Source organism: Physeter macrocephalus, chromosome 8 (genome assembly GCF_002837175.3).
Source record: "Physeter macrocephalus isolate SW-GA chromosome 8, ASM283717v5, whole genome shotgun sequence".
Lineage (NCBI taxonomy): Eukaryota > Metazoa > Chordata > Mammalia > Artiodactyla > Physeteridae > Physeter > Physeter macrocephalus.
Genome location: NC_041221.1, coordinates 15244321 through 15264447, shown reverse-complemented (window position 1 = coordinate 15264447; position 20127 = coordinate 15244321). Strand labels below are relative to the sequence as shown.

Here is a 20127-nt window from a genome sequence, read left to right as displayed (position 1 = left end):
GTCAGGCCCTGCGCCGCTGGTCTCGCCTCCGAGTCGCTCCGTCTCTCCCGTGGCCCTCAGCCCTGTCCTCCGTCCCCCGAGTTACCTCGGGCAGCTCAGGACACACCACGACCCGTGTGCCCACTCAGGGGTCCCCGCCTTGCCCGTCACCCTCGTGGCGGTTCTGCTCACTAGCTGGCTGGGCTCCCGTCACCTTTACGGGTCGCCCTGTCTTTTCCCTGCTGCCGTCCCCCTCCCTCCTTGGCACACGTGCCTTGGCCCATTCCCACCTTTCCCAGGGCAGGGCTGCAGCCTGGTAGCAGTGAGTGCTTGGGAAAGTGGTTAGACCAGAAGGCCTGGCCTAAAGCAAGGCCGTGCTGGGGCCTCGGTGGGGTAGGGCTGCGGCCCTCAAGCCCGGGAACCCCGGCAGGTGTGGAGCAGAGCCCTGACAGGGCTGTCTCCTCCAGATCTCGAAAACCATCAACATGCTTGCGTGCTGGCACAGAGAAGGGCCGGCCTCCTCTGCCTTCCAGGAGCACTTGTCCAGGATTCCTGATTACCTCTGGTGAGTGTGGCGGGGGGTGGGGGTGGGGGTGTGTGGGGGCGGTGGGGCGTGGCCCTCGGGGAAGGCGTGGCTGGGAGCCGGAAGGCCAGCGTGTCGCATGCAGGGAATTCTGCGTTTGAGGGAGGCCTCTTCCCCTGGTGGGCCCTCCACACAGCTGGGTGGGGGGGTGGGAGCTGTCCTCACGTGTCCTCTGCTACGTGGGCGCATTGCTCTTGGGACACGGGCTCTGGGCCGACTTCCGGCTTTGCCCTTGCTGCCTGACCTGGACTCTTCTCCTCGCAGGCTGGGCCTCGACGGCATGAAAGTGCAGGTAAGGGCTGTAGGGCCACAGCTGCTTGCTTCCTTGCAACCGTTCCTGCCTTTTGGGTTTAAGATCCCAAGTCACTCCTCCCGACGTGTTCTGTCAGCGTGTGGTGAGTGGCTGCAGGTCCCCCTTGTCCCGCATCTGAGGGGCACCGCCGGGCACCTCCTGGGTGTGTGCTGTCTGGCAGGAATGCTGACAGGCCCCGGGGGGTGGTGGGAGAGCTGAGGGCCTGCAGCCACACCACGGGAGCAGTCTGTACACCAAAGTCATTCAGAGCTGCGGCTCGGCGGGGGGTGAGGGCCACGGTGGTTCTCAGACGCCAGCCCAACTTCTGCTGGACGGCTGATCTCACAGCTCGCATGCTGGGTCTGGTTAGCGGGATCAGGACAACAGCAGGATGCGGTCAGAGCAGAACCCGTGCCCTCTGCTGCTCCCTGAGCTGAGCATCCCAGAGGTACCCCCTTCAGAGTCCTGAGACACACTCCCTGTGGCCCCTCTCTGCGTACACCACACCTCTGTTTTGTACCGTTTGCTGGTTTCCAGTGTCTGGATGTTGTAGATGCTGTTCCCCCAGCTTACGTCCTGTGCGTGTCCCTGGGGGTGGGGCTCCTGGGTCACTGGGCAGCGTGGGCTGACCTGGTCCTGTCCTGGCTGCAGGGACCCTGGGGTCAGCGAGCCGGGAGCTGTAGGGCTTTTGTCTCCTGTCACTCAGTGTGCAAATGTGGTGCCTCCAGCAATGTCCTTGGGTCACACTGACCTCTGGGCCCTTTGGGACGGGTGCACGTGGGCCCAGCCCCGCCCAATGCAGACCACCCCCCCGCCAAGTGCCCTTGCCAGGCGCACTTGAGCCCCACTTCCAGCTCCCTGGCCCCCACGCTGCCCATCTTGTGTGAAAAGATTCCTGAAACACGTGAAGTGGAGGAGGGTGACGAGCCCTCATGTGGCTCCCCACCTGCTTTGACACCTCCAGCCCTGGAGCTTACGAGGGCTTCTGGTCCTGACAAAACTGCCGTGCCGTCCCCACTGAGTTCACGGCAGCCCGCGGTGGGCTTTTGCTGTGTTCATTGGTATCGGGATTCAATCCGGGAGGCTGATCCTTGATGTCACCTTTGTCCTGCAATCTGCCGGTGCCCTTCTCTCCTGGGTCATTTGTCCCTAGCGTCTACCTTCTGCCTGCTCTGCACCCCAGATTTTCTGCAAACTGGCGGTTAGGCCCTGAGGCTTGATCCGGTTCAGGTCTTTTTGGCCAGGCGCTGTGTGTGTTCTTCCCACACATTGTCCCTCCAGGCTGCAGTGTCTCATGTCCCTTAGGGCCACCGATTGGTCTGGGCTCCGTGCCAGTGGGCAAGCAGTGGAGGCCATGGCGGTGGTCATCCAAATCCTGGAAGTGCTCTGAGGAGCCCTGTCCTGGCTGGTGGCCTGGTGAAGGCAGGTGGGGCTGCCTGACCCACGTCTCCTTGCAGGACCAGCCCCTCTCAGGGCCTCGTGGGCTTTAGGGGTACAGAGCCCAGAGCCTGGGGTGAGGAGTCGACTGGACTCCTACCTCTTTGTAGGAGCTGGTGGATGCCCCTGCACCCTTCCTTGGCCCTCTAGGCACCCATCGGATCTGGGAAGTTGGGGTGGGGGTGGGAGGTGGCTGCTGTAATGCTGTCCTCCCCGCACAGGGTACCAATGGCTCGCAGATCTGGGACACCGCGTTTGCCATCCAGGCTCTGCTGGAGGTATGTGGCTCTGTCCCTCATTCTCCAGCCTTCACGTGCCCTTCCCGTGTGTACCCCTGCGTCCAGCCGGACACGGCACCTGCTGGCCCTGACCCTTCGCTTACCTGGGCTCCCAGACAGTGGTCTTGCCTGGCAGCTCTAGGTGTGGGGCTGGCTTGAAGTCTTCAGGGGCCAGGAGCCCTGTGAGGGCTGTTCCCGAGGTGACGAGGTGGTGGGGTCTTCTGTAAGGGGGAGTGGGCTCCAGGCTCTTCTCAGTGCTCAAATTGCTCACTACGGATACTTTTGAGCGCGTACTAGAGAGAAATAGGAGCGTGTTTTTATGCTGGTGGGAATGGGTTGGCAGGATTTGGGGAGGAGTCTGGGCCACGTGGGGGCCTGCCTTAGATGGGCAGGGACCCTGTGGGCACAGGCTGGGGCTGGGGCCAGGGTGGTGTGGACCATCTCTTCGGCCGTCACTCCACCATGTCTTTCTGACTTGGCGGCAGAAACCCGAGCGCCCCGAGACTTGGATGGGTTTGCTCCTGGTTCCCAGTGGTGGCCGGGTATCACCAGGGTCATCCAGGGACCAGCCACACGTGCAGGCATGTGCCGGCTAGCGGCTCACGCCCTCCTCTTTCCCAGGCGGGTGCACAACACAGGCCAGAGTTTTCGTCCTGCCTGCAGAAGGCTCATGAGTATCTCCGGGTCTCGCAGGTGAGACCAGGCCTGGTCCGTGCCTCACACAGGCGGGGTGCCCCTCCAGCCCAGGGCGTGCCCTGATTGCGGTGGGGGCAGTGGGCCCTGTGGGTGCTGCCTGGAGGGTTCCCACTGGCACTGGTGACGGAGAGGGCGGCGGCACTGGGTCCCCGCATGTCCTGCTGTGCTGGCCCCTCCCTGCCCAGTGTCTGCGTACTATGGTGGTGATGTGTTCCCTCCTGCCCCTCGGATGCTCACCAGGTCCCAGACAACTTCCCCGACTACCAGAAGTACTACCGCCAGATGAGCAAGGTACCGCGGCCAACCCCACCCGCCCCGGCTAGCCGGGCCTTGCCCTCGAGGAGGGCTCTGTCCTCGGCTTCGTGTTCTGATAGAGGCACAGTGCGGGGTTCCACTGATGTACCCAAGATATTCCTGACTGAAGAGTTGTGCATAAATGCAGTAGCTGAGCTCTGTGGGCTTCACCCCACCACGTCACACACTGTGTGCACCCAGCAGCACGTGCAGACATTAAATGAGCTGTCAGAACGTGAATGGGAGTGATGAGGGGAGGGCAGTTCTTGCAGCGCGTAGGGGCGTGGACACGGCCATGGCTGCGTCCGCACAGCGGTTGCTTGTGCCCGTCCCACAGTAGAGCCGGAAGGCGGTGACGGGCAGAGGCTGCAGTCCTTGTGCTGGAAGTTGGAGGCCGTCCACGTGTGTGTGGCCTGGGGCTGTGGCCGTACCTCTGCTGTGGATGGGCCTCGGCGCTGTGCAGGCGTGCGAGGCGCCATGGCCTGGGGTGGCCAGGTGTGGGCTTGGCCTCCACCCTTACAGCCCCACACTTTCCAGGGCGGCTTCTCCTTCAGCACACTGGACTGTGGCTGGATTGTTGCCGACTGCACAGCTGAGGCCTTGAAGTCCCTCCTTCTCCTGCAGGAAAAGTGTCCCTTTGTCACCAAGCACGTCCCACAAGAGCGGCTCTTCGATGCTGTCGCTGTGGTGAGGCTGCTGGGTGTGGGACTCTGGTCGCACAGCTGAGGGCGCTGTGCACGTGGAGTCTTGGCCACCCCACCGCAGACGCTCTTAGCACACCCAAGTTTTGTCCGATTTTTACGATGGAGATCACATAGTTTGGTGGCGCACATGTGCTTTATAAGTGGTAAGCATGCACGTGCCGGGGAGTGGTCCCGGCTGGTCACGGAGTACCTGGTTGATAAAGGTTGCAGCCCACTGTTCTGGGTGCCTGAGGGTCCTGGTTTAACATGAAAACCGGCTCCCTGTTTCCCATCCCTGCTCCTTGTTTCCCAGCCTTGGGGTGTTTCTAGAAAGCTGTGCCACAGCCTGTGGGCCCTTGCACGTGCTCAGTGCATGGGCGAATTCTCAGGATGTTCCCTCTGGTTTTAGTTGCTGAGCATGAGAAACCCCGATGGAGGGTTTGCCACCTACGAGACCAAGCGTGGGGGACACCTTCTGGAGCTGCTGAACCCCTCGGAGATCTTCGGTGAGTGGTCGGCCAGTTACGTGGCCATAGACTCAGGGGCCCCGCATGTCTGAGGCCGGATCTCTCGCCAGAGCCTGGGGCTCTTTCCCCTGGCGGGGGGCAGTGCCAGCAAATGTTCTGGCAGATGCGGGCAGATGCTCTAAGGAGCCCCCAGGCACCAGAGTGTTCCGTGCTTCTCGACTTCCCAGGGTGTGGTGACCCTGGTTGTGGATAGAAAAGCCGCAGTCTGCCTCTCGGAGGTGGGTGGGATTCACATCGGCTCTCTGGCCCAAGCGTGGGCCAGCTCCTGCTCTGTCTTCCGTGGAGGCCGGCCTGTCTCCTGAGTGCTCTTCACGGAGCCCACAGCTCCTCACAGGGAGGTGACAGCGGGGACCCGCTCGCCTGTGTCCTCCTGCTGCGTCTGTGTGCGCCCCCGTACCCTCCTTCCCGGTCTGCATTTGTCGGGCTCCTGTAACTGGCAAATGTGCTCCCGTGGAGGCCTTCTCAGGGTGGGGTGCAGCTCTGCTGTGTGCGCTTCTCTGTTACCCTCCCTCTGGCCTGGCTGTCCTGCAGCACAGATGGGCCTCCAGGTCACCTGTGTAGGTGCCTCCCTCCCACCTGGTGGCCATGTCACCGGGCTGGTCGCTGGTGACGCTTCCTCCTTTCCTTTGGAGGATGGTCAGGCTCGTGATGTGTCGTACAGGCTCTGCATGCTCTGGCGTTCTCCCGTGTCACGGTTTGGCCTGAATTGCCAAATTGGGCAGCTGAGGTAAAGTTCACACTTCTCAAGCCTTCCTTTTCTTTCCCAGGGGACATCATGATTGACTACACATATGTGGAGTGCACCTCGGCTGTGATGCAGGCGCTGAAGCGTTTCCACAAGCAGTTCCCAGACCACAGGGCCGGAGAGATCAGGTAAGGGCGGCCTTGGCACAGGGATGCCGTCACGCAGCGTGGGTGCCATCCGCTTGGGGCCGAGAAATCAGACAACCTTGACGTCATTGAGGGCAAGCCGCTTGCTCACTCGGGGTGCTCAGGCCGGGGGCGCATCTCAGACGGGGGCTCTGGAATAAAACTCATTTAAAAATGGAAGGGGTTTCAGATGCTCCCGAGTGCTGCTGTAGGCCCTGAAGTAGATCACCTGTGTGTACTGGGGGTCAGAGTGGCATAGTTATAACACAAAATGAGTTACTTTTTGCATCTTCTTAATGACATTGAAAGAAGACACATAAAGGTGTACCTAGGAGATGCTGTGGGTTCAATTCCGGCCACTGCAAATGTCACAGTAATGTGAGTCACGTGAATTTATGGTTCCCCCGGGCATATGAAAATTACACTATGTTGTCGTCTGTTAAGTGTTCAATAGCATTATGTCTAAGAAAATGATGTACGTATCTTAATTAAAAATATTTATTGCTAAAAAATATTAACCATCCTCTGAGCCTTCAGCAAGTCAAATTCTTTTTGTAATAGTAACATCAAAGATTACTGATCACAGATCACCATAATAGATATAATAATAATGAAAAAGTTTGAAATATTGTGAGAATCACCAAAATGTGATAGAGACATGAAGTGAGCAAATGCTGTTGGAACAATGGCACTGATAGCCTTGCTTGATGCAGGGTTGCCAGAAACCTTCAGTTTGTAAAAAACACAGTGTCGGGCCTCCCTGGTGGCACAGTGGTCGAGGGTCCGCCTGCCGATGCAGGGCACGCGGGTTCGTGCCCCGGTCCGGGAAGATCCCACGTGCCGCGGAGCGGCTGGGCCCGTGAGCCGTGGCCGCTGGGCCTGCGCGTCCGGAGCCTGTGCTCCGCAACGGGAGAGGCCACAGCGGTGAGAGGCCCGCGTATCGCAAAAAAAAAAAAGACAGTGTCTGCGAAGTGCAGTAAAGCAAAGCACACTAAAATGAGGTATGCCTGTGCCCCCAGCTCCACTTGTGTCCAAATAATGGTAGTTTTAAAAGAAACCTTTCCTGTTGAAGTCTGACACATGTTTAGAGAAGTACACAAACCATACATATAGCCCTTGGATTAATTATGAAGTGGACACACCCATGTGACCACGTCAGGCAGACACATTACCGGAAGCTCCCCTCCTGGTTCTCCTCTGCCCACTGTGATCCCAACGTGGAATCCCATGTCTGTCTCTCTCCACTGTCGAATGCAGATGCCACGCTTTGTTTATGCATGTGCTTGTTGTATATCCTTCAGGGCCTCTCAGTGGGTTATTATGAATCATCCTGCTGTGAACAATCTCAGACTTGTGTTTTGGGGCACAGAGGTTCCCATTTCTTGAGGATGTGGATGTGGACATGCTGTGTTATGGGGCTTCTGTGCAGTTCTTGTCGATTTTCCTTCATCCTTGTATGATTCTGTTGTTTCATGGCTCTGGGTAAACCTGGTATAGATTCAGCTTGGTCGTGATGTATTGTTGGATTCAATTTGATAAGTATTTTGTTTAGGATTTTGTCAAAGGTTCATAAATAGCTAAAAGTAAAGCCAATGAATCATTAGTAAAAATTTATCACGCACACACCACAAAGACAGTTTGCAAACCAGGAGCGCACAAACCAAAACATCGAATGAGGCTTGGGTATATATTGTTATAAAGAGCTTATATTGTGAGAAGGAAGTGACTGTTTATTCTTCACAGTGATTGGTTACGATATTAGAATTTTCAGTGATTACCTCGTATCGACCTTGGGAAGCAGTTCAAGCTTTCTTTATGATTTCCAGAGGTGTAAACAAGAAATGACCCAGGTCGGGTTAGTCTTGCAGACTAAGCTGAATTCGCCTTTGTCTGTGTGATTAAGCTGGTTTTGTCTGCTCGGGGAGTTTCGAGGCTGGGCTCTGTCTGCTTTTGGTTTTAATGGTTCCCCATTTTGGTCACTGTCTCAGCCGGCTGAGAGTATCACCAACCGGTGTGGTGCTATTCTCTCTCTCCACCGTTGTTGTAGTCAGGCTGAAGAGTCACATATTTGCTGTTTTCATTAGTTGAACTGACAGGTTGGAGGGCCATGTAGTCACCATCTTCATCATTCGTGTGGTTATTGCAAATTTCATCCAGTTGTCTGATCCTGATGGATACCATTTGGTATGTGAGTGGCTGCCGGTAGGCATTTAAAACTGTTGCGAAATTAATGTGATGACTATAAAAAAAGAACAGTAATCAAGACTGAAAAATTTCCCAGAGCCCAAATTTAATCAATTAAATAAATCAAATGGGTTATAATCAGATTTGGGTATTACCTCTCTAAGTCAGTCTACAAAAACTTTAAAAGTTGTTTACGGAGGCGTACGTGCTGTGTCAGCAATCACATGTCCTCAGTGTTCCTCAGGACAGGATGCACCTTGGGTGTTTACTTCAGGTAGACAGCATCGTAGATGTCTTTCCACATAAATTAGGCCTCTGTATGATCTGCGCAATCACGTAATTCAATGAGAGGCATTTCTGTGGAAACAAAGGAAAAACAATGGTAAATAATTCAAGCAAATTATAAATTCAGTTTCTGAGTTTGGAGAGCAGCTAGTTGAGACGATTTCTAGCTGCTGGGTTCTAAGTATCTTCAGATGCCGTGAGGACAAGTGTGGCAATTGACAGATTTTCCTGGTTTTCAGCGTGCATGTCTCTGGTGATCTTTCCGAGCGGCCACACAGCAACAGGCATGACGATCGTCCTCACGTGAGCCGTTGAAGTTTGTATCGAGTTGTCCGGCTTTTGCTTGCAGGGCTTCGGGAAGAGGGCAGTTTTAGGTTCATAGTGATTCAAAAATCAAAAGAGTGGAAGAAAATTGTAAATGTTAGTTTGGAGAGTTCTAGCCACACGTTGGAGGAAATCAGAAGAACTCAGGATTCAGTCCAGTTTACACTTAGAAAACAAACTTAAAAGACAATTAATGGTACTAGAATCTGATGTACATAAAGGTGTATTATCGAAACATAATTTTTCTCTCTATAATCATCTCCATTTCTATCAAAGATTACCGAGTCTAGTTTCAATAAACTTGGCCTGATTATTTATATAAGTGCAGCAGGAATAGCGATTGACCATATAGGCTCTTTAAAATCTGTTTCGTTGGAACTTTTCATGAGGAATCTCATACTGGATCTTTAAAGTCTCTTTAGGCTAAGAGGCCAAGCCAAGGACTTGTCCAGTTGTGTCCTGTTACAAGAACAGATTCTTACTTAACTTTTGCAAATATGTATTGTTATGAAAAATAAGAATATTTAATAGGAGTTTCAGAATTCTTGAGGGACCAGGTAGGGAGAAAAAGATAAATTTTTACCAAATTGCTGTAAGTTGTAGACAGCTTAAAAGTGGAGAAAAAGGGTCCTTTAATTTTGGAAAGCAGAACTCTAAAGAATGAGCAGTTATCAGAAGCCTACATTCTAGAGTACTTGTGAGGGTCTTTTCCATGAATCTCTTTGAAGTTGAAGCTCTTTTGCAGGAACATTTTTGCAAAAGCATCAGAGTAAAATAATAACTGTTTGCAAATGACAAACAATAACTATTTGTAAATGGAAAGAGTTGGAATTATATCAGGGCATACCAGATTTTTGGGAATGTCATATGATTTCTGGAATATTTATTTTATTTATTTATTTTTCAATAAATTTACTTATTTATTGGCTGTGTTTATTTATTTTTATGGCTGTGTTGGGTCTTTGTTGCTGTGCACAGGCTTTCTCTAGTTGTGGCGAGCAGGGAAGGGGCTACTCTTCATTGCAGTGTGCAGGCTTCTCATTGTGGTGGCTTCTCTTGTTGTGGAGCACGGGCTCTAGGCGCGTGGGCTTCAGTAGTTGTTGCATGTGGGCTCCGTAGTTGTGGCTCATGGGCTCTAGAGTGCAGGCTCAGTAGTTGTGGCGCGCGGGCTCAGTTGCTTCGCGGCATGTGGGATCTTCCTGGACCAGGGCTCGAACCCGTGTGCCCTGCATTGGCAGGCGGATTCTTAACCAGTGTGCCACCAGGGAAGTCCTGGAATATTTATTAATAATTTCCACATAAATATTTCCTAAAAAAAGTTCAGCATCACTTCTTATTTGAAAATGCTTCCCATGAAATTTAACACATACGAAAAGTTACATAGTTGTAAAAAAGCTTGTCTCTTTTAATAGAGGACTCAGTTTTCTTAAGTAATCGAAGACCTGATAAAGACAAATCATAGAATCTTAGTTCTCTAGACATATTACATTAAAGGTAAAGAAAAACATTTGTTTACCCTTTCTTATTAAGAGCAGACCAATAATCTAACAAAACTATCCTTTTAACAGAGAAAAGCAAATTCTAATTTCGTACCAGTGCAATTTTTTTTTTTTTTTTAATTTATATTTGGCTGCGTTGGGTCTTTGTTGCTGCGTGTGGGCTTTCTCTAGTTGGAACGAACAGGGGCTACTCTTCATTGTGGTGTGCGGACTTCTCATTGTGGTGGCTTCTCTTGTTGTGGAGCATGGGCTCCAGGCGCGCGGGCTTTGGTAGTTGTGGCACACGGGCTCAGTGGTTGTGGCTCACGGGCTCCAGAGCACAGGCTCAGTAGTTGTGGCGCATGGGCTTAGTTGCTCCGCGGCACGTGGGATCTTCCCGGACCAGGGCTCAAACCTGTGTCCTCTGCGTTGGCAGGCGGATTCTTAACCGCTGAGCCACTGGGAAGTCCCAGAACCAGTGTAATTTTGATATTAAAATTCTTCCTTTTTTAAAAACTTGTATAAATCCATTCCAGTCTTAGTCAACGTGACTACACATAAAATTCCTTTCTCCAGATTCCTTTTCTATAAACCTACAGCTTTTTATATCCATTCAGGTTTTGTCCTTTTTCCTTTCTTATTCTGGAACAATCATTTTACTTAGAACAAAATTACTTTCTTTTTTTCCTTTCAACAAAAATGCATCCTTATTCCTCATACCTTCTTTTTTTAAAAATATTTATTTATTTATTTGGTTGCACTGGGTCTTAGTTGCAGCTCACCGGGTCCTTAGTTGCGGCAGGCAAGCTCCTTAGTTGTGGCATGCAAACTTCCAGTTGCGGCATGCATGTGGGATCTAGATCCCTGACCAGGGATCGAACCCGGACCCCCTGCGTTGGGAGCGTGGAGTCTTAGCCACTGCGCCACCAGGGAAGTCCCCCTCATGCCTTCTACTGAAAACACACATCCAACTTTTCATATATAGTCATTTTCTTTTATCTGTATTTTCTAGTAGTTTTGTAAACAAACAAACTTTAGCTCTTTTATGGATCAGTTTTTGCAAGGGAACTTCTATAGCAGTCTGTATTCTTTTTAAAGCCTCTTTTTTTAAAAAATGATTTTTCAACTTTATTATTTCAAATGTTATTTTCTCAATTTCAAAGACTTACAGAGCTTACCTAGAGAAAAAATGATGCAAGGATGTTGTTACAGAATAATTACACATTCACTTTTAGAGGATAGCATAATTGCCGGTGAACGACATTAAATGAATATAAATTATTTCTACAGAATACAGTTCAAATAAAATAGATGCTTTCTGGAAATTAAATTATGAGATTCTCTGGTGTCTACAGGTTCATCCCAATGTTGCTCTACTAGACTGGGAGGCATAGAACAGTCAGGGGCTGCAGGATCCTCACATCACTGCTGCAGAGGGTTGCTCTGCGTTGAGTAGGCAGAGTAAAGATTTGAAGGATGGAGAACAACCTCTAAACGGATCGCTGAGCTCTAACTGTATGGGAAAACGCCACCAGAATTCCCAGGTTTGCAAGTAGTTATAAGATTGCTCCCTGGCTGCAATCTGAAAAGGCAAGGCAACAAAGCCTGAGCCTGTCAGAGAGGTTGCAGCCTGGCCTTGAGGAGCCACCGCTGTGTGTGCAGGGCCAAAAGCGTGGCTGTGGTCGGGCTGGCCTGTCCAGCTGGCCGCGCGGCCCCTCTGTTGCTCAGTTTGCCGTCGTATAAGAGTGGCCGTTTTCCAGCGTGATGGGCCATTCCTTAGAGAGAGACGCAGTGTATATCATGCCCATACCTTTGTGTATAAAAGCGTACAACTAACTGAGACAGCAGTGTAATGAATGGACACGTATTTCTTATTTTCAGTGTATGGCATGCATGCATCCTATTTTGTACTTTATGAAACTTTGCTTACATACAGATAATAAATGAATCTATTAATAAATCTGTCTCTAAGGTATAGCTAAAATTAAAGATGTATACTATCCCTTTATCTATATAGGTATAAATCATATGTATATTTTCAATTTAAATAAATGTTAATCATAACTCACCAATGGTCTGCGACCACAGTTTGAAAAATAAGAAGTTGCAGTAAATCCTCGCACAGAGGAGAAAGCTCTCTTCGATGGATGCTTAGATAAATGATTTTCAGGCTTTCTTTTTAAATGTACACTTAAGTTTATAAGTAGGTTTTGATGTGGTTAGGACTCCACACTTCTACTTCCGGGGGCCTGGGTTCAGTCCCTGGTCAGGGAACTAAAGTCCCACAAGCTGTGTGATGTGGACGAAAAAAAAAAAAAAGAATGACATCTCCTGTAGGTTTTTGGTAATTATCCCTTTTCAGGTTAACAAAGCTCTTTTTCTCTTCCTAGTTTGCTAAGTTATTTTTTCTCTCTGTTGTGAATGGGTGTTGTATTTTAGCAAATGATTTTTCTATCTCTATTGAGATGATTATACATTTATCTCCTTTATCTGTTAATGTTGTAGATAATTATTGTAGATTTTTCTAATGTTAAAACACCTTTGCATTTCTGGATAAATCTCACTTAGTATTGGTATATATCTCTACTGTATGTAGTTTCCCAATATTTAATTTAGAGTTTTGCATCTGTGTCCATTAATGAACAGCCTGAAATTTTTACTTTACCATATCCCTCTTGTCTGGTTTGTTGAGAAGCTTATGTTGAGTTCCCAGAATGAACTAGGGAAAGTGTTCCTTCCTCTTTCTATTTCCTAGGAGAGTTTGTGTAAGATTAGAATGATTGTTCTTGATAATTTAGTAGAATTCACTTACAAAATGTCTAGACTTGGAGTTCTTTTTCTGGGCAAAGTTTATGCTTTTTACGTATATCTTTAGTAGTTGTAGGACTATTCAGGCTCTTTATTCTTGAGGCAGTTTCAATACGTTAATTTTCTAAGTAATTTGTACATATTGTCTAAGTTTTCAAATGTATTGCATGAGTTTTTCTTATTTTCTCTTCCCCTTTTAATTTCCACTAAAGCTATAGTCATACCGCTCTTTTTATTGCTAATGTTGTTTATTTGTACTTTCGTTCTTTGTATTAACATGTCTTGCTGAGTCGGTGGCTCAAAACAGCACACGTTTATCACCTCGCAGTTTCTGTGGGTCAGGAGTCCAGGCGTGGCTGAGCTGGGCCCTCAGCTTCGGGGTTTCCCCGGGTTGCAGTCAGGATGCTGGCCAGGGCTGGGGCCTCACCGGAGCATTGACTGAGGGTCTGCCCCAGGCGTGTGTGGTTGTTGGCAGGTTTCCATCCCTTGCGGATTGTCAGCCTCAGGCCCCATGTCCTTGCTGACTGTTGGCTGGAGCCACCCTTAGTTTCCTGCCACGTGGGCTTCTGTATGGCGGCTCCATGAGAGCCAGCAAGGGAGGGCTCAGTAGAGCCAGGGAGTCTGTCTGCCAGCCAGGCGGGAGCTGGAAGCAGCGACCGTCAACTGTGCAGGGATCAGCTGGCTGCAAGCAGGACGCGGGGCTGCCGCTCGAGAGGGGTGACACAGGCTGGGTGCCTGGAAGCAGTGAGCGTCATGGGGGCGGGTCACCCTGAAGGCTGTATTCATACCTTCACCTCTAGTCCTTTCAGAGAACCAGGTCTTTGGAAGTACCAGTTAGACCTGTGATGGATCTTCTTTGTCCTGTGAATGTATCATTTTCTTCTCATTTTTTGTTTATTTTAAAATTTTCCTTTATGTGATTTACTCAAGCCTGTGTCACTGACCTTGTTTTCGGTGATATCGATCCTGTTTGTAGCTGCTTCTGATGGGGGTTCGTCCCTGAGGTTTTCCTCTCCTTACTTTCTTCCTTTCACTGCCACTTTGCTCCCCTCCTGTGGCCTGTAATCGCTGCTTCTTCGACCTTGTATCTCCTCCCTGAACTGTTTGTTTTTACATATTTTTAAGGAAGACCATGCTCATTCTTTTGAGGCCATAGAGTGGGGGGAATGGGGGTAGCAGGTAAGTCGCTGTTTTGCTGGACTGTTCATCGGGCATGTTCATCCTGCTGTGTTCCAGGGAGACCCTCGAGCGGGGCCTGCAGTTCTGTCGGCAGAAGCAGAGGCCTGACGGCTCCTGGGAAGGGTGAGTGGTGCCTGTGGGTGCAGATGCGTGTGGGGTGCCTGTGCTGCCCCAGGGGTTTCTGGACGTGTTCCTGGTGGGCCTTGCTCCTTTCTGAATGCCCAGCCTCCCCCGGTGGTGACTGCTCGGCGTGCTGCTGAGGCAGTGTGGCTGAGGGCGTTGGAAGGGCGCTGTGGCCTGGTGGCTCCACCCCTCCTCTGGCTTTGGATCCGTTCTCATCTAGCTTTGGATCCAGCCCGTGGAGCCGCCCACGTAGGCCAGGTTGGGTAGGTCTGCCTTAGTGCTGAAGGCCTTGTGGATGCTTTTCCTGAAGACAGCCGCAGCCCCCCATACACCCCCATGCTGGAGGGAGTCCCTTCACCCGCTGTGAACGAGGACTCAGGGGCCGGGCGCTGTCCCCTTCTTCCTCCAGCTCCTGGGGGGTGTGCTTCACCTACGGCACCTGCTTTGGGCTGGAAGCCTTCGCCTGCATGGGGCACACTTACCGCGATGGGTGAGTGTGGACGTTCCCACCTTGGCGGGATGGGGGTCTTCTCAGCATGACACTGCTGGGGGTGTTTCTCCCTTTGTTGTTTGATTTTGGGGGTGTTCTTACATGTTTTAAAGCAGTGAGATAAGATCAGGATTCCAGAAAATGTATGCGCCACTGTGCCTCACTGCTCTGCGCAGCCTCCGGGCTCGTGTGGGGGAGGGAAGCCTCTGGCCCCTGCCTTCCCCCAGCTCACCCGCCCACAGCCGAGCCCCACGCCCAAGTAGGAGCAGGAGCGCCCGAGGCCGGGACGCTGGCTGAGAGAAGGGAGGAGGCCTGGGGTCAGCTGTCTGCAGCCACCTTCCCTAGGGCTGCTTTGCTGGGGGGGTCACGTCCGGGAGGCCATCTGCAGGTGCATGGCATCTCCCTTTACCTTCCAACAGCCCTGCGGTGCCGCCGCCTCTGTCCCCCTTCACGTCCCACGGTGGGCTGGGCCTGAGTGCGGGGGCCCACGCGCCCCTCTCCGCGACCCTGAGGGGCCTGGCCAGGGCGAGAAGGGGGGCAGGGACTTCGCCCGGCGTGATGGTGTCCCGTGTTCCGCTGGTCTCTGCAGGGCTGCCTGTGCAGAGGTCTCCCGGGCCTGCGACTTCCTGCTGTCCCGACAGATGGCAGATGGAGGCTGGGGGGAGGACTTCGAGTCCTGTGAGCAGCGGCGCTACGTGCAGAGCGCCCGGCCCCAGATCCACAACACATGCTGGGCCCTGATGGGGCTGATGGCCGTCAGGTGCGGGCGACGAGGCCTGTCCCCGCGCCGCGGGGCCGGGCGAAGGCAGGGCGGTGGGCCGGCAGCCTGGGCGGGCACGGCCGCTGAGCTCCGAGTGCAGCAGTGGGAGGACGGGAGGCCTGCGGGGCCCCTCAGCGGGCTCCCAGGGCGAGGTGGCAGGTCCTGCACAGAGGCCCCCGACAGGGGCAGCCCGGGGAGCAGGGCCGTCAGCAGCGTGAGGTGTGGCAGCACCTGCTCTGTGTCCGCAGCCGGCCCTAAGCCACACACGTGCTCAGGCACGTGCGCACAACACACGCACGCAGACGTGTGCGCGCAGACGTGCACGCGGTGTCCCAGTCTGTGCTGCCCTGTTGGGTTTGGGGCCACTGGGGAATCTCCCTAAAACCCCCTCCAAGGAAGGCCAGGTGGTGTGGGCCGGAGCGGGCAGGCTGAGCTCCGTCCTGAGCCGTCGAGCCTCTGGTGTCTCACCAGGCCAGGGCGAGCAAGCTTAGCACATGTGGCTTCGGTGGCCCTCGGAGGCCCTGGGGACCAGCGGCCGGGCGGGCAGAGAGCAGCACCTCGTGGCAGGGACTGCTCACCCGGCCACGTGTGGGCTGTCCTCCTGCCCGCCCGCCTCTGCCCCGGCGGCGTTTCCTGCTCCTCGGGGTGTCTGGTGGGCCGACTGTTACCGGCGGGTCTGGCGGTTCAGGTCTGTCTGTCATCGTGCAGCGTTTCACATCCTTGTCCCTGAGCTCGGCTGCGTGAGGTGAGGACGCAGGTCTGTCCGCAGCCGGAGGCGGGCTCGTGCAGAGTGCTGGTGGGAGTGTTCAGTGCCCCTCTCCCTGCAGGCACCCTGACGTAGCGGCCCTGGAGAGAGGAGTCAGCTACCTGCTTGGAAAACAGCTGCCCAATGGCGACTGGCCCCAGGTACGAGTGGGGCCGCGGGTGGGGTTTCACCTTGGGGATTTGAGAGGCACAAACAGCACCGGTGAGTGGCCGGTGTTGGAAGCAGCTCTGTGATGGTGGCGGGTCCGGAAGGCCTGGGCCGTTGGCAGCTGAAGCACTGGCTTGGCGGCAGGGCTGGTGGTGTCGGGGAAGGAGCTGGCGGGGGAGAAGCCCACGGGCCAGGTCACCCTTGGGCTGAGCCTGACAGCCCCTCACTCAGAAGGAAGTGTGGAAGGGCATGGGGTCACGAGGTCACGTGAGGCTGACCCCACCTTGGATGAGTCCGGGGTTGGTGGGGCTGCGAGGGGCTGGTGGCCCGGGCTGGAGGCTTTGTTGCAGGGCCTGGGGTCCGAGAGCTGGGATGATGGTAGGCCCGCCTGCTGAGGTCAGCCGGCCAGCCTTCCAGCCAGGGTCCCGGTTCAGGGAACTGTCCAGCCATCTGGTGGAGACGTTGTGTTTATTCCCTGTGTCCTTTCAGGACAACGTCGCTGGGGTCTTCAACAAGTCCTGTGCCATCAGCTACACGAGCTACAGAAACATCTTCCCCATCTGGGCCCTTGGGCGCTTCTCCCGCCTGTACCCCGAGAGCGCCCTCGCCGGCCACCCTTGAGAGCACGTCTGTGGGCACCTGGGGGGGGCTGGTCACGCGAGTTCCAGGCGAGGTTGGGGCATCTCAGAGGGGCCGAGGCAGCCCCCTCCCTGCCCACTTCAACAGAAGCGCTGAGCCTGGGCCTGTGGCACGGGCGGGGCTGGTGCCTTCAGACCCGATTTTCAGCGTAGGGTTAGTTCTGAGAATAGTTGGTCGAGCTCGGGTGAGGGAAGGAACAGGATGAGCCCTGAGGGTGGGTAAAGCACAGTGCGCTCCGTGGCACCACCTGGCGTGGTATGTGTCCTCTCTGTGGGCGTGGGGCTGGGGGAGCTTTCCTGACCAGTGACTGAGTTCTCAGGAGCGGAGCAGCTGTGCCTCATCCGCGTCCTGCCTGGGGCCCTCGAGGACCGGCTCTTCCTGTCTCAGTCTCTGGCTGAGGGATGGGACAGCCGCCCTGAACGGCCTGGCAGGAGAGGCTGGGCCTCCCTGTTCACTGTGGCGGCTCAGGCTCAGCGAGGATCGGGGACCAGACGCTGCACGCCAGCCTGCCCCGGGTCTCGAGCTCGCCAGCGCCGCGTCACGGTTCAGCCAGCCTGGGGGCGCCAGCATCGCTACCTCCAGAGGTTGTAGTTGTCTTGTAGTGACACAGGGGAGGCCGAGCGTAAGGAAGGGTGAGGGGTTGTTAATGGCCACACAACAGTGCGGCCCTGATGTGTGCTGGGGACACCCCTCACCCCGCTTTGTGCTCTAAGCTGAAGGGAGGGTCAGATTTCCAGGGTGCTGCCTCTCAGGTGGTGAGCCTCTGAATCCCCCTCTGGCTTCTAAACCCGTCTGGCTTAGCGTGCATGGACTTGGGGCTCAGGATGGAAAATGCAAATCCTGGAATTGCCTCTGACCTACGAGGAAGATCAGGAGTGTGGCTGTGAGGGTCACTGAGAGCGTTGATGAGGGTCAAACCCAGGCCTGGTGGCGCCCCAGGGCCTTCTCCGTCTGCTGTCCCTCTGTGCCTCTCCCTGTGTGACGGCAGCCCTGGCTGCGCGGCCCCTGCGGCCCGCCCTCCCTCTGACAGCCAGAGAGACGCCTGGGTACCCCCGCTCCCGCCATCCCTGCCCAGACCCTTAGGGCGCTCTCCGAGGTTTGCACCGCGTGGCCTTGCTTCCGCAGCTCTCGTGGCCCCCCAGCGCTCTCCCTGACCGCCCGCGGCTCGCCTGCGTCCGGCCTTTGCCTGGGCTGCCCCCCACTGCCCTCCTGCCCCAGGTGGTGCTCTACCTGCTCGGAGCCCCGCAGGGCCTGGGCGCGTGTACGCGCTGGCAGGTCCCGCTGGCTCCACCGGCTGCCACACTGTGGAACGTAGCGGGTGTTCAGCTGGTGCTAGTTGGATGTCAGCACTTGCCCCAGACGTTTTTAAACTAGGGTTTATTTTGCTGAGGAAGCTGTGCTGGCCCCCTCTGAGATCTGTCAGGGTTGCTCTTGCACCAGCAGCGCAGACGGTGATTCCCAACAGTCTGCTTCCTGCAGCGGTCACTGCCCAGGCATGATCAGATCACTGGATGAAACATAAAGCTTCCAGGAAAGAAATGAAAATCAACCGTTTACTGAAACATTATTGAACGTCACCTGTCTTAGCAGCTACCTTAATACACAGACATTTGAGTCCCTTAGGCAGAGGCTTGTCGTGCATGTGTTTTGTTTCATCCTGGAAACAGTCATAGATTGGGGTCCCTCGTGCCCCACGTCGGACACTGGACCACTACCCCTCAGTCTCAGGGAACAGGAGAAATTGTTCCAAGATAAGCAGGATGCACCTCTAGTTATTTGAGGGGAAACTATTTGCCTCAACCTGATTAAAAGTCAAGTTCTCTGTCCTGGGTGAATGATTAACGTATCTTGAATTCAAATTGTTTTATTTTTGGTTATCAGGAGCAAATTTTGAATGTTGTGCTCGGAAGTTTTCTCTGGAGCCAGGTTAGCTTTTCTTGTTCAGCAGGATGTAAACTTCAGATCTGACCCTTTGAGGGATTCTCTAACTGGAAACGCTTAACTCACAATGGAAACTTATCTCCAAGAAAATACTCTCCTTAATGAACATAACCAATGTCGATATGTAGATTTAAATTTTATTCAGACAATAAAAATGTTTGAACAATTGATACAATCAACTGTTGTTTCCTCATTCTTCTCTCAACTCTCAGCAACTACTTATAGCTTGATTTATTTTCATCTCTCCATCTGCCATATAAAGTTTTATTTATAATTCCCTTTGTTTCAAAAAGAAATTAAGGTTAGAAACACAAGACAAGGGGACATGAAGGCAAGAAAGTTAGAGGGGACTGGCAGGGATGTCACACCTGAGGTACCTGCCAGGGGCTTGATTCACTTGCTGTCGTTGGCCTCCACAGTCAGTGCTCAGCTTTCTCACTGATTGTGGGAAGGGGGCGTCTCGGCTGCACCTCTCCACAAGGTGTCTGGTCACAGCAGAATTCACAAGAACCGCCCTCGCAAGTGGCAGCCGTAGGAAGCTGAAGACGCAGCTCTGAAGAGCTCGGTAAACTTACTAGGGGCACTGGGGCAGCATGTCTTGACCTTGGGCTCCCCTCAAAGACATGTGCCTGGCATTTTCACTTGGAATTTCTGGTGCTGTTTTAAAAACCCGCTTTCCTCACTCAGGATTAGGGTGATAGCGATAACTTCAGAGTTACTTGTTTTCTTCGGGGAAAATAATTCAACCAATAGTTTCTACGTGATGACTATTATCGGTATGTGACTTCCAGCTTCCCTCCCAGGGCAGTGGTGCCCCAGGGGCCGTTTGAGACCCGTGCTGCACATGGTGAGAACAGCTACTTTGGTGGCTTTAGGCAGCCTCTGATGTCTGTCCCACGGCCAGGCCTCTTGTGCAGGATGCAGCGAGCCTGAGACCTCATGTTCCCTGATGCCCCTGGTTTTGGGGAAGGTAGGGGAGCAGGGCTTGCCCTTGGGCCCTCTAGGAATAGGTGAGCGTTGAAGTGGCCTGACGGTGGCCAGAAGACTTAAAACATCGAACAGAGCTTCAGTGGCCTGTTGGATAATACTGAGTGGTCCAACACGTGTCATCTGAGACCTAGAAAAGCGGGAGGGAAGGTGGAAGGCAGGCAGAAAGACACTGGAAGAAACCATGGCTGAAATTTTCCCAAACACAAGACGTGTAAGCCCACAGATCCATGAACCTCAGCAGACAGACCAAAAATCCCACCAAAACCCACTTTTAGGTTCATGATAATCTGATGAAGACCAAGGATGAATAAATCTTAAAAGCAAACGAAACAGGCACGTTATGTACTGGTGAGCAAAGACAAGGATGACAAGCG

At 53.3% G+C, this 20127-nt stretch overlaps 1 protein-coding gene across 1 annotated transcript; it reads left to right on the top strand.

The window, feature by feature from the left end:
• Positions 1-206: 206 nt before the first annotated feature.
• LSS (lanosterol synthase) lies at positions 207-18882 on the top strand. The gene is made up of 13 exons (XM_028492754.2): positions 207-544; positions 827-854; positions 2513-2569; positions 3191-3262; positions 3506-3556; positions 4097-4246; positions 4652-4748; positions 5537-5642; positions 13955-14020; positions 14430-14510; positions 15100-15270; positions 16098-16176; positions 16673-18882. The coding sequence occupies exons 1-13, from the start codon at positions 465-467 to the stop codon at positions 16802-16804; spliced, it is 1170 nt and encodes a 389-aa protein (XP_028348555.1). The 5' UTR covers positions 207-464; the 3' UTR covers positions 16805-18882.
• Positions 18883-20127: the final 1245 nt, after the last annotated feature.

Bases quoted from the DNA above. Each gene is read 5' to 3' on its own strand.
- LSS (XM_028492754.2), top strand. From the start codon at position 465: ATGCTTGCGTGCTGGCACAGAGAAGGGCCGGCCTCCTCTGCCTTCCAG. The intron at 3,557-4,096 runs GTACCGCGGCCA...CACACTTTCCAG, and splicing joins ACTACCGCCAGATGAGCAAG to GGCGGCTTCTCCTTCAGCAC. The intron at 16,177-16,672 runs GTACGAGTGGGG...GTGTCCTTTCAG, and splicing joins CCAATGGCGACTGGCCCCAG to GACAACGTCGCTGGGGTCTT.